This window comes from Diachasmimorpha longicaudata, chromosome 3, assembly GCF_034640455.1.
Source record: "Diachasmimorpha longicaudata isolate KC_UGA_2023 chromosome 3, iyDiaLong2, whole genome shotgun sequence".
NCBI lineage: Eukaryota > Metazoa > Arthropoda > Insecta > Hymenoptera > Braconidae > Diachasmimorpha > Diachasmimorpha longicaudata.
Genome location: NC_087227.1, coordinates 9,106,636 through 9,118,981, shown reverse-complemented (window position 1 = coordinate 9,118,981; position 12,346 = coordinate 9,106,636). Strand labels below are relative to the sequence as shown.

General features: G+C 39.4%; 4 protein-coding genes across 6 annotated transcripts; 1 reads left to right on the top strand and 3 right to left on the bottom strand.

The window, feature by feature from the left end:
• Positions 1–489: 489 nt before the first annotated feature.
• Positions 490–3,970, bottom strand: LOC135160631 (zinc finger protein ZFP2-like). Of its 2 annotated transcripts, none has more exons than XM_064117376.1 (5): positions 2,740–3,970; positions 2,570–2,640; positions 2,040–2,355; positions 1,474–1,577; positions 490–1,326 (listed from the first exon to the last, which is right to left on the bottom strand). In XM_064117376.1, the coding sequence occupies exons 1-5, from the start codon at positions 3,776–3,778 to the stop codon at positions 679–681; spliced, it is 2,178 nt and encodes a 725-aa protein (XP_063973446.1). In that variant the 5' UTR covers positions 3,779–3,970; the 3' UTR covers positions 490–678. The 2 variants fall into 2 exon arrangements, with proteins under 2 accessions (XP_063973446.1, XP_063973447.1); XM_064117377.1 differs by having other exon boundaries at positions 492–1,278.
• A 146-nt stretch (positions 3,971–4,116) lies between these two features.
• Positions 4,117–5,130, bottom strand: LOC135160636 (follicle cell protein 3C-1). Of its 2 annotated transcripts, XM_064117393.1 has the most exons (4): positions 4,990–5,130; positions 4,577–4,880; positions 4,431–4,502; positions 4,117–4,334 (listed from the first exon to the last, which is right to left on the bottom strand). In XM_064117393.1, exons 2-4 carry the CDS (start codon positions 4,871–4,873, stop codon positions 4,221–4,223), a joined length of 483 nt encoding a protein of 160 aa, XP_063973463.1. In that variant the 5' UTR covers positions 4,874–4,880; positions 4,990–5,130; the 3' UTR covers positions 4,117–4,220. The 2 variants fall into 2 exon arrangements, with proteins under 2 accessions (XP_063973463.1, XP_063973464.1); XM_064117394.1 differs by lacking the exon at positions 4,990–5,130 and having other exon boundaries at positions 4,577–4,983.
• Positions 5,131–5,237: 107 nt separating this feature from the next.
• Positions 5,238–7,381, bottom strand: LOC135160243 (uncharacterized). Its single transcript, XM_064116571.1, has 4 exons — positions 6,365–7,381; positions 6,132–6,299; positions 5,804–6,064; positions 5,238–5,710 (listed from the first exon to the last, which is right to left on the bottom strand). Exons 1-4 carry the CDS (start codon positions 6,471–6,473, stop codon positions 5,238–5,240), a joined length of 1,011 nt encoding a protein of 336 aa, XP_063972641.1. The 5' UTR covers positions 6,474–7,381.
• Positions 7,382–7,612: 231 nt separating this feature from the next.
• On the top strand, positions 7,613–12,227 carry LOC135160632 (arylsulfatase B-like). Its single transcript, XM_064117378.1, has 7 exons — positions 7,613–7,877; positions 8,854–9,013; positions 9,696–9,922; positions 10,002–10,251; positions 10,399–10,556; positions 10,631–11,233; positions 11,524–12,227. The coding sequence occupies exons 1-7, from the start codon at positions 7,761–7,763 to the stop codon at positions 11,770–11,772; spliced, it is 1,764 nt and encodes a 587-aa protein (XP_063973448.1). The 5' UTR covers positions 7,613–7,760; the 3' UTR covers positions 11,773–12,227.
• The last annotated feature ends 119 nt before the right edge of the window (positions 12,228–12,346 follow it).

Here is a 12,346-nt window from a genome sequence, read left to right as displayed (position 1 = left end):
GGGAGGGGGTTCTTCCTCAGTGGGTAAAACAGGCGGCCAAGAGCTTGGGAGAACAGCACAGGATGGCGCTGTAATGAAAAAACATTTAAAATTGTCATTAGGAAATTCATTAATTGCATGATTGTCGTTTTTCGGAATTTGATAAATAAATTTACATCTGAAGCTTCAAAAATATGAATAACTCTCGACAGAAGATATGGCGGGAAAATTTAAAACCCAACGACATTTTGTTGCTGTGATATAGTACAGGTAAATTTTATGTGAGTTAATTACAGTAAAGAAAAATAAATTGGAAGAGCCTGAAAAAACATCATCGTGGATATATTCTTTTCGAAATTAATCCATCAGAGTCGTTCAATAATTCTTTTGTTAAACAATTGTCGCTCGGTTCAAGTGTTTATCACAAAACATTGACACTGAAATCGTTTATCATAGTAGGCATAATTATTTTATGTTTTAAACACGAAGAAGGTATTAATTGGATATAGAATAAATTTCAGAGAATATTTTATTAGTGAGGAATGCTTCCAATACAATAGAATCACTATTAATAATTCAATTTGTTCACTTGGCGAAGTCAACATGAAATCTCAATAAAAAAATATTTTACATAACATCAGCAAGGAACCCTGAATAACATGATTCACTAATTTAAATTAATTAGATAATTTACTTTATTCACAGAGTTTTGTTAATTCCATACAGTAATTCCTTCAACGACTCCTCGTTTATCGTCTCCAGGGAGTTATTCTCGCGATTTCGTTCATTCAAAATACCATCGATTGCGTGTTTTAAGTCTTTCTGGAGATTGTCCGAGGGATCTTGATATTGTTGATCAGATTCTTGACAATTTTCCGACTGTTTTGGAGAGGCCAGTCTGAGATGTTGCATCTCAGTGGTGGGGGAGGATGGATCATTCTGCATCGGTGACATAACTAGAGAGAGGAAGTCTTGGGAATGGTCTTCTGGCAGTTGGACCCCTCCAGTGGATCCAGCCCCTGCAGACCCTCCTCTATCATCAATTTCCGGTGGGTCTGGATGTGGTGTAAAGTGGAACATATTTGTTGAATTCAAGGGATTTATGTCCATCTCTCGGGTTAAAGTTGGCTCTCCATTGCTGTTGGGTATTACCACAAACTTATTGGCTTTATCCAATGCGAATGCATTGATCTGAGGTTCAGAACTCGGAGGCTCAGGTATTTGATCAAGAACTGATGGCAATGAAGGCTGTTCATGCCCGTCTGATTGTCCTGGACATTTGTGGGTCCTTTGACTGACCTGAATGACAAAATTCGACAGCTCCTGATCACGTTTGGCTAGTAATTTCTACGGGAGAATGATTTAGTCTTGGATATGAAAGTCAGAGACATATTCTTTGATGAAATGATGGGAATGGATGTGCGTTTGTATTTCATCAGTTTTTTTTTTATTAAAAAATCATGCAACAGCCCAATTCCTCGTGAAATATCTTACTTTGTATCTGAAACTCTTTCCACAAGCCGAACATGTGTACGGCATTACCCCAGTATGAATCCTCCTGTGAACGAGGTAAGACACACGTTGTCGAAAACATTTCCCTAGGAAATCGAAGAAAAACAGTGAATAATTAAGTCAAGAATTTTTTTTGGGAAACTTACCATAGGATCAAATGGCAAACCATGCTTCGTGTTTAGTTCAACAGCACAGTAACAAGTGGCACGGTTTTAGAGGATGTTAGTGTTGACTGGAAGCAATAAAGCCCATGAAAATAAAACAGCTGAAGGAGGGACCAGGGGGAAATGTCAGTCTTCGGTTAATGACAATAATGCTGATGAGAATTTATATACTCATTTAAATTTTATAATTTTCATAGTTATTTTAAAGTAGACAGAAATAAACTATTTCCATTAACCGGAGACTTTCGAATTTGGTCCCCCCTTAAGAATTTTAACAACTATTTTGGCAGTGAAGTAGTGGAATTCCTCATTTTTTAGAAATGTAAGTTGGCTTATTAGGCTTATCCACTTCATCACCGAATTTCATTGCTCGTTAGTACTCACCACAAGTTTCGCAGGCAAAGGGCTTTTCCCCAGTGTGAATTCTCTCATGATTATGCAATGTCGAGAGCTCCTTGAAGGACCTCCCACAAACTGTACACGTGTGAGGTTTATCATCTTTGTGGTAGAGTCTGTGCTTATGATACGATTGTTGAAACGTAAACGTTTTGTTGCATATATTGCACTGATAAGGCATTTCTCCAGAGTGAAGTCTCTTATGTTTCTTTAGAAAGTACTTTGTCGTAAACATTTTACTGCAAACATCACACTCCCACTGTTTTCCCTCGTGGGTTTTCAGATGCTGAGTGACATGTTGTTCCTAAATTCATAAATGAGGTCAAAAATAATCTCAAGGCTTTCGATAAATGTATCTCTGGGAGTGCGAGGCATTCCTAAAAACTAATCTCTAATTTTTTGGCCTCTCGTCAGAAGAGAGAAGGGCACATTAATTATTTTCCACTGATGTGATGTCGACTGCACAGTTTCGAGCCTCATTCAACCCTCCTCTCCTCCATTTCGGGCCCTAATCTCACCTTTTTAAAATTCTTTCCACACAAAGGACAATTGAAGCCTCCATCTGAATTTCGTTCTCCTCCTAGTGTGGCTGGAAATAATGGCGCAGAGTTATCTCAATCACCTCCGGTAATTCATCCTCAATCTCCTTGTCTACTCCCCAGATTAAAAATGATCTTTTCTTAGTTACCTAGATTACCTCCTGTATGAGCCACTCTCATATGAATCATAAGGCTCCCTCTCATCTTGAAAACTTTAGAACACAAATGACACGGATAATTTTTCAGGAGATCCTCAGGCCTGATGTTACAATCCTTGGCAGCTATTTTATGGGCAAGTTGTTTGTGCAATATCAGGGAGTTACGATTCACCAAGCTCAACCCACAAATATTACACCGCTCCCTCTTATCATTCAACGTTCCATTGGTCACTGCCGATGATTTCCGATCCTCAGAGTGTTCTTTGAGAATTAATAAGTCACTTTGAATCTCTTCTTCATGACATTTCGCATTAGTGTTGGGGAAATGAACATTGCAAGGCTCTGGAATGTGCAGACTCGACTCGGCTGATGAAATAATACTTCTAGGAACTGTTTCACACGTCGATATTTCGTTAGTCGTAATGTCGTCGATATTTTGATTATGAAATCCGTCAGGATTACATTCTTCAGGGGTTTCCGACAGCAAATTCTCCTGCCAGGGATCTGTATCTGACTGGGGGACAGTATCAACATTCAAGACAGTCATCTCAGGATCATTTGCACGTGGTTGAGGTGCTACATTTGTCGTTGGTGCACTAGTTTCTTCTCTCATGCCATTGAACACCACAGGAACTGTCGCAATAAATTGTCCGGAAATGGAAGAATCATCTCTAAGGTTGTGGGGGTTCTTCAGGTGGATAATTGAGGATGTCTCGTTGAGGACAATCACAGAATTCCCACATTTTCCCCCAGAATCGGCCACTTCGAAGCCATTCGTCTTGACGAATTGTCGATTTTTGGATTCAAGTGGCTGAAGCTCATTTGGTCTGTTCTCAGTTATTGTATGTCCAAACAGGTGAATTGTCAATTTGTCTATTCCTAGGACTGTGTCGTTGCAGATGGGACATGTCAAGGGACGTGTGGCTACACTCACGAGACCAATTCTCAATGAATCTAAGGAATTGAAACTCGGTTGGGTGCACAGTGGGCAGGAGAAAAGTCGGGTACACATTGTCGTTATTATTGTCATTTCAGTGATTGATTATCAACGGTCAATCACTGTTTCACTGCACGAGATGGAAAAACTTGTGACTCATCGAAAAATTTTTAATGTTAATATTCACAGCAGTGAAAAAATCTGATTAAATTTCACTCATTTCAAAACGCATTTTCAACATGTTATGAATTTATTGTCCTGTACAATTTTTTATCGTGAAGGGGAAGGTGGAAAACGACAAATAATATTTTTTTTGTCAAACTAAATTTAGATTGCACCGACGTGACTAAAATCCATGAGATCTCGTGCAGAGAAAATTTGGGATAACTCGGCTATATTTAGATACATGGCGGGATGTTCGAATAAAAAGATTTTTTAACGCTCAATAGACTTTTATTCGAGGGAAATCAGTGAATATTTAGTGGAATTAATTACGAACTAGTTTGTATAAAATTTAAAAAAATGGTGGCTTTATTTAGCTGAGGATGGGACACTTGTAGGGAATACCGTCTTTGCAACAGTACTCTCGCCCAGCTGATAAGTTTGTGTTGAACCAGTCATCTTTACAATTTTTTATAAAAAGATATGCCTGGAATAAAAATACGAAATGCATTGGGCGGTTATTATTACAAAAACGATCCTGAGAAAATCGAACAGCAAAACTTGTTTAATTATTACTACTCACTCTTTCTTTGTGGCAGTCACGATCAATCGAGCCACAGAGGATGGCTGGACTATTCGGCAAATGTTTCACAATCTAGACATAAAAATAATCCTGAGAAAGTAAAACACAAAACGATAGGGATTTTTTTTTCAACAATCTGAACCTACTGCATCGAGACATTTGTTGGTGCAGAGTTTGTTTCCAACTGGTGTGCAAGGAAAGGCCTCAGCGTGCTCGTGAAGCAGAGCAGGATATCCCTTGGGCGCTTCCTTGCTTCCTTTCTTGAACTGACCACTTAAAAAAACTCCACAGATGCATCCCACAGGAATTTCTGTCGTGGAGACGTTTGTGACGAGCTCTGTTGTCACTTCTGGAGGGGGTATGGTCACTAAGGCATTTTCTTCGTGGGCAAGGGTGAGGGCCAAGCACGAACAGAGCACCGAAATTGATTTTGAAAGATTCATGATGATCCTGATGATGGATTTTTAATAATAACATCACAACTTAATGGAGTTGTTGATTCCGAATGTAATCGAATTGTCTGAATTATTTTTTACTTTTCAATCATTGTTGCTCTTACCTTAAGGGTGGAATAACTTTAAACCCCACACAAAATATAAAAACTGGTCTACTTATCCACTAAAAATCCACCTGGCCACTGACACAATCACAGAATGGCCGTTTCTCGAAAATTCACTTGTATTTATGAGCGATGTCAATGTTATAACACTGAATTGAATGAATAACAATTTATGCAATAACAAATATGCAATTCTGCACATAGCCAGACCCACTTTCAGTCTCATTTAGTATGTCACATGGTCCGTTCTACATTCTTGCCTCAGGGCCTCCAGCACCGACTCGGGTGAGAATAAACTTACCCTCGCCCTCCAGGACAATCCTTTCGGCATTAGCCACGAGTTTGTACCCGCATTTAATTATTTTTCTAACCTCTAGTACTTCAACTATTATCTCAACTTTATCTCCAGCATAACAAGGATTTTTGTAACGCAATTGTTGTTCAAGTACTATCGTACCAGGACCCGGTAATTTTGTTCCTAGAACTCCAGATAGGAATCCGTTCAGTAGTGCCCCATGAACAATCGGTTTTTCAGACGTATGAATTGGATTGTAATCATTTGTTAATTGACAAAACGTGATTATGTCGTTCTTTGTTACTTGTCTCGTTACAGATACCTTTGACCCAACTATTAAATTAGGTAGTGCCCCATAATTAATGCTCCTCATTTTCACCCAAGAATTGAACAATTGTTCGGGGAATTTGATTCGTTGAAACATTTTTAAAAATTAAGATCTCAGGAATATTGATACTTCGATTTAAAAATTTGAGGACGTAGTTGAGATCTTTAAATAAATTAAGTGGATCAATTAATTTTGTTCACTGCCTCCTGCATTACAATAATCCTTCAAAAAAATCGAGGCTAAATTTTGAATCCTCCGATTTGTTGAATTTTTAAATATCCCCAATTGCTGGATGAATTGAGGAGTGATAATGTCACTCCTTGAGGTATCTGTTACCAAAAACATAAGCGTTGTTATTGCTGACAGGACAGTTTCTTCATCGGGTGATCGTAATAACGACAATACCAGTGAGACACCACGATTACGTAAAATGAACTCCCTGTTCACAGGATCTGTAAAAAACCATTAATGAACATTTAAAAATAACTGCAATCTCTGTATTAAATTGACTCCATGCACCTGAACATAAATTACAGAGTCCTCCAATAGCAAATCGCACCAGGATGGTGTCACTCTCGGAGAGGACATATAAAAACAGATCAATTATGTTCAATCGCCGGATGTAGTGGTAATTAACTGGATCGTAAGCAAAATTCGCGAGATTTCCCAGAACTTGACGTTTCGCTTCTGCAACAGATCAATTAACAAAATGCTCACTGATTACGATCATCACTCAAAGCACCGTGACATACCTGCAGATGCTGTTGTTTTAAATTCTATTGTCAGCAATTTCAAATACTCGAATCTGCCAACGTCATTATATCCAGTTCTCTCTATTAATCTCTTTTTTGTTGAGAACATCGCAGTAATAATTCAACATTTCTTCGTTATCAAACAGATGAGTGGTTTTTTCTTCTCACGCACCGGAGGTTAGGGAGCACGATTTTCCGCGGGAATATAATTCAAATTCGCCAGGCGCCATCTTCGCCGCGTTTGATTTCTCCGTTGGTCATGCATTTTCCCCCTTTTCCATCCGTCTTTTCACTAGTATATAATTTTTAAAAAAAGTTTTTAAAAACGACGAAAGAAATTGTTGACTGAGTTGAGCCGTTTCTCTAATGATTAGATTATGAATTAATTTGAAGATGCATCACTCCTCATCCAGATGTAGATGAAAGAGACCATTTCGGCAGGTCGAGGAAATGATGAATAAACTAATTGGCATCCCTACTTAACGTTACTTGACCTTACAGACCTTAGGGCGACGCGGGAGGCTTTCTCGGTGTAATTATAGGGACTCATGAATAAAATCAACAAGTGAATGAGTAAAGGCGCCGAAGGGGATATTTGTGATGCTTTGGACATCGTCATAACAAAAATACCCACAAAAATACTCCACCAGATATATCTCTTTTATACGAACATCTCCGAGGCATCATTTCATACCTTAAATTAATCTTAAAGTTAATTATTCTAATTAATTATTTGGTGCATTGATTTAATTGCTATTTTACGTATTCTATGTCGAATGAGTCAGCAGCAGTGTTTCATCCTCTTACATAAATCGATTTCTATTGCGCGCGATGGAGGGACCATCAACACTATCTCTCAATTTTTATCAGATTACATAGTCACGTTAGGAAATATTCTGTGAGAGTGATGGGTATGATAATGCGTTCATCGGGTGCAGATCGATAGATCGCTATTTTTTTCAAGCTCCCGAAAATCGTGATCTTAGTAAATATTTATTTTAGATAGTGTAAAAAAATTCACCGATGAATCAATCGATTAATTTTATCAATCAGAGTGTCATTGAATTAATGAACGAAATATCACTTTCCGGGTGAGGAAGGTATGCAAGTAAACACACGCATGTGATCCCTCCATTTAACGCACTCATTAATGCGGAGATGTATCACAATCCTCTAGTGCTCCATATCCAGTCAATGGGAGACCCTCATCTCGGCAATCGTGGGTGGGCCTATATAAGACCAGGGGATCCACTGGAGACACTCCAGTTGTGCTTACGGTCCACCATGATCTGACCTTACCCTCAAGTACCAAAAATCCCTCGTGAGCGTTGCGCGATAATAAGCGGTGCCGCGTAGATATAGTGATTCGATTCGATTTTTGCAAGAAAAAAAAATCATGGCGTCGTATTGGCCGAGGATATGTGTTGTATTTTTATTAGGAATGTTTGTAGGGAGTTCCTCGGGACAATTCCCCGTTTCGCCGAATATTATCGTCTTCATGGTGGACGATATGGTAATTACATCTTCTTAATTGAGTTTTTTAATAAATTTTCCGCACGCTAAGAACACATCAAACAGATAGTAGTTTTTTTCGCTGGAGCGGGCGTAAAGTGTACGTTTCTACCCACAAAACAGAGCTCTTCTTTCGAGAATCTGCAGAAATATACGAAGAGAAACCAATAAAGTTTCGCGCAAGTTTCCTAAGTCACAAGCGAGATGAGAGGTGGGATGAAAATTACGGAGGATCCAATTAAAAGTCCGGAACGCTCCGTAAAAATTACGTCACTGTAGTATTATTTAATGGGCACTACGTACTTTTATTTAATATTATTTTACGTCTACTTCCTAGCGAAAACCTCGTTCACACGAGGAGAGAAGTTTGACTTTACAAATGATAGAGATAAATTACTATGTACAAATATACTATCAAAAAAAAATTTCTATCACCCTCGCCTGGATTTCAAGGGCTGATTCCTCGTGTGGACGTGCCCCCTTATCTCTTCTAACTAGGTCGAAGATGTACTTTTCGCGAAAAACAGTTAAAGGAAAATTCAGCCATCTCTGTGGTCTTGTTATTCTGCTGATGACTTAACAATCATAATAATTTACTAAAATGAAACATAATTTCTGGAATTTCGAGTGCAAAAGCCAAACGGATCTTTCTCATTCAGTAAACTTTTACACGTACACTCAATAATTGCACCGCGGAAGACAGCTTTAACTGCATGTCCTAAGCCTAACCCAGGACTTACTTGAGATAATTTACATGGGTCGGACTATCAACGCCCACGACACTAAATGAGGATACAGAAGTGACTCATTTAATTGGGAACCACAAATAACATTCCAGCGATACGTAACAACTGCATGCGGTCTTGAGACATTCATCTAATGAAATTTGAGACGCAAGTAATTTTCTATCCAGGAGAATGAGTTTTACAATGAGCTCTCGGTATTAATGGAGCACTTTTTCTTGGGATGTTTTGCAGGGATGGAATGATGTGGGATTTCATGAGTCCAATGAAATACCAACGCCCAATATTGACGCATTGGCATACAATGGGATTATTCTCAACAGACATTATGTGTTGCCATCGTGTACACCTGCCAGGGCGGCCTTCTTCACCGGTCTTTACCCTATTCGAATGGGTATAATCAGATAACATTTATAAATTGAATTATTTCAGCGATTTTTTGTCCTCGAAGTGATTACTTGAGCGATGAGATCATGAACTATTGTCATTTTTTTAGTACTCTTCTGTAGAGTTTTTATAAAATTCTCGCACGAGTAATTTTTTTAGAAAATTTCTCGCTGTGCAGAAAATTCTACTGATTATTTTTCCCATCCAAATCTTGGCCAATAGGATTGCACCATTCGACGTTATTTTGTATAGTCAACACGGTATTTCAGCGGATATTCTTGGAAATTTCACTGGAAATTTTGCATGTTGATATATATAAAAAAAAACAAATGTTGAAGTAACCCTCAATTGTATCTGACAGATTAATGGCAATTCGTTGAAAATTATGTCTCATGGTGCAATTCTATCGGCCAAGATTTGGATGCAAAAAATAATCCCCCGAATACCACTCGAACTTCGAAATTATCTGATATTTCCCTCAAGGTTCCCTGCAAACAAATAAGCTTGTTAAGTTTTCCAGAAAAATCACTCGCGCTTCGCGCTCGTGATTTTTAAACTGGAAAACTTGACACGTTCATTTGTTTGCAACGAACCTATCGGGAAATATCCGATAATTTCGGAGCTCTTGTGGTATTACATGCGAAAATTGCGAAAAAACCTAAAACATGACTGACAACTTTATTGTTCAGGCCTGCAAGGTAACAGTCTGAAAGGCAGTGAACCTCGAGGACTGCCCCTGAACGTCAGAATCCTCCCAGATTACCTCCGTGAATTGGGATACTCAACTAGACTCGTTGGAAAGTGGCACCTCGGCTTTCCAACGCCCCAATTCACCCCTCAGGAGCGGGGATTCGACTCCTTCCTGGGTTTTTATAACGATCACATTTCCCAGTACAAGTACTACTACCGCGATGGGGTAATTCTGATTGTCTCCAAAATAATCTATTCGTCCCTGCTCACCGATGATGGAATAACTATGCGATTTTATTCTCCAGAACATGTCAGGTTTTGATCTCCAACGAGGAGACGGTCCTGCCCACGATATCCACGAGGAGTACGTAACGAGAGTGTTCACCGAGGAAGCCATCAAAATAATTCATCGTCACGATAGTAAGCGTCCTCTTTATCTCCAAATCAATCATCTGGGTTTCCACGCACCTCTGGAACCACCACATGACGGAGATCTTGGGGGTTACCGATACCATAACTTCAGTTATCTTCATGGAGAACGACGCAAATACGCGAGTGAGGATTATTTTCTGTTCTGGGATTTTTTAATTTTCCGAATAATTTTTCCCCCCTCGACGAACTTTTTTTGGATCGATACCATTTTACAGATATTTTTTTTCCAAGTCCTACGGGCCAATTAGTGATCCATTTTTTAAATTCTAGTGATGATATCAGAAATCGACACATCGCTAGGAAGCATTGTGTCTGCTTTGGGTGAACGTGCGCTACTGAATGACAGCATCATCGTCTTTTTGTCGGACAACGGTGCGCCAACCGGAGGTACAGAAGGAAATGCAGGATCGAACTGGCCGTTGCGAGGTGTAAGGGGACTAATAAATTATTTTTCAACCGCGTATGAATTTAAAATTAATTATAAATTGTCAACATATCAAAGGGCAAGTATTCACTGTACGAGGGAGGAGTCCGAGGTGTCGCAGCCGTCTGGTCACCAAGAATTAAAAAAATGGCCCAAGTATCGAGCAACTTGATCCACATAACTGACTGGCTGCCAACTCTGTACCGAGCGGCGGGAGGAAATGTCAGTGATCTGGGTGTAATCGATGGTGTTGATCAATGGGACTACTTCAGCCAGGACAAGGAAGCTCCACGGCAGTCCCTCCTCATTAACATCGACGAGCTGAGAAAAACCGAAGCCGCCATTTACCGCCGGTACAAGCTCATTCGGGGCCACACTGACGAGAGAAGCAATGACTACTACTTTGGAAGCAGTGGAAAAGATGTCAATGTACCTGCTTATGACTATAACCTGGTGCACAGCAGCGCTGTTGGCAGTGCCATTCATTCCCATCTTGGTCATCCAGTGGCCCCCCAAAGTTACATGTCGAAATTGAGAGAGCAAGCCCGAGTGTCCAAATGCATGGACATCAAGCTCTTCTGGAACAATGGCACTCATCCCTGTCGCAATGAAACGGAATGTCTTTTTGATATTTTTTCGGATCCTTGCGAGATGACTAACATCGCGAGATCACATCCTAAGGTGAGATCATATTCAGAATATTTTGCGCCTAATTATTCTAAACGGTAAATTACTGATTTATAGGTATCAGCATAATTGATTCTTATATTCATAAATCAGATTAATTGGGACAATAAATTCACAGAACCGGAAAAATCACGTGCTGCCCACTCGATCGAAACGCAAGATTCATAATTTCCTGATTTGATTTCCCTTCTATCGTACCCTGACAGTTATTTTTGCACGAAACAACGCGCATTTCGTTACCGTGGACAAGATTGAATTACTAATGGTATGATAATGTCCGATAGATTGTTCGAGAGCTTAATGCAATTTTGGAGAAATATGGAAATATGCTCACCAAGCAGCCAAACATGCCAGAAAATTGGAGTGCAGATCCTCGTAAGCACAACAGCACGTGGGTGCCCTGGTTACACCCAAATTTATACGAAACTCGTTACGGTTACAATGGTAGTGCAGCAGTAGTTGTCAGTAGTTTAGGAATTTTCGCACATATCGGTATGGTGTTCCTCGTCGTAGGCCTCCGAGCGTTCCTCTGACTCAAAAGTAGACTTCCGGAGTCGAACAGATGAAGCGCTATTTTTTATCGATTTACAGATACTCAGATGTAACGTCAATTGTGTAGACAGGGTGTGAGGGGTGCACATAACAATTTTATACATAAATAAATATGCAACAGCACGTGCGCATCGAAATTCTAGATGTCCCGATGTTCTCCAGAATTCAAAAATATATTGACCAGAATTATCTTGTTTTCAACCCATTGCCAGAGAAAAAATAAACAGAAAGAGACAAATTGTAACTGGAGCTCTTGTTCTGGCCACAACTCATACCCTGTTATTGCGTAGAATAGTAAATTATCGATAATGCATTAAGTAAATTTACCATCATAGTAACTAACGAGTCTATTTAATTAAATTATTGATACCAGTCACCGGCGCATTGTCAATTTTCAAAAAAATAAAAACTACTCGATTTTGTACTATCCCCATCACGCCCTTGTATTTTATTGACACTCGTCGAGCTGATGATTTTCTAAATATGACGTAATAGATTAAAACGTCGTGAAAATACAAGTACATCTCCAGCTGGCGCGCTGCTGTTATCCAGTGA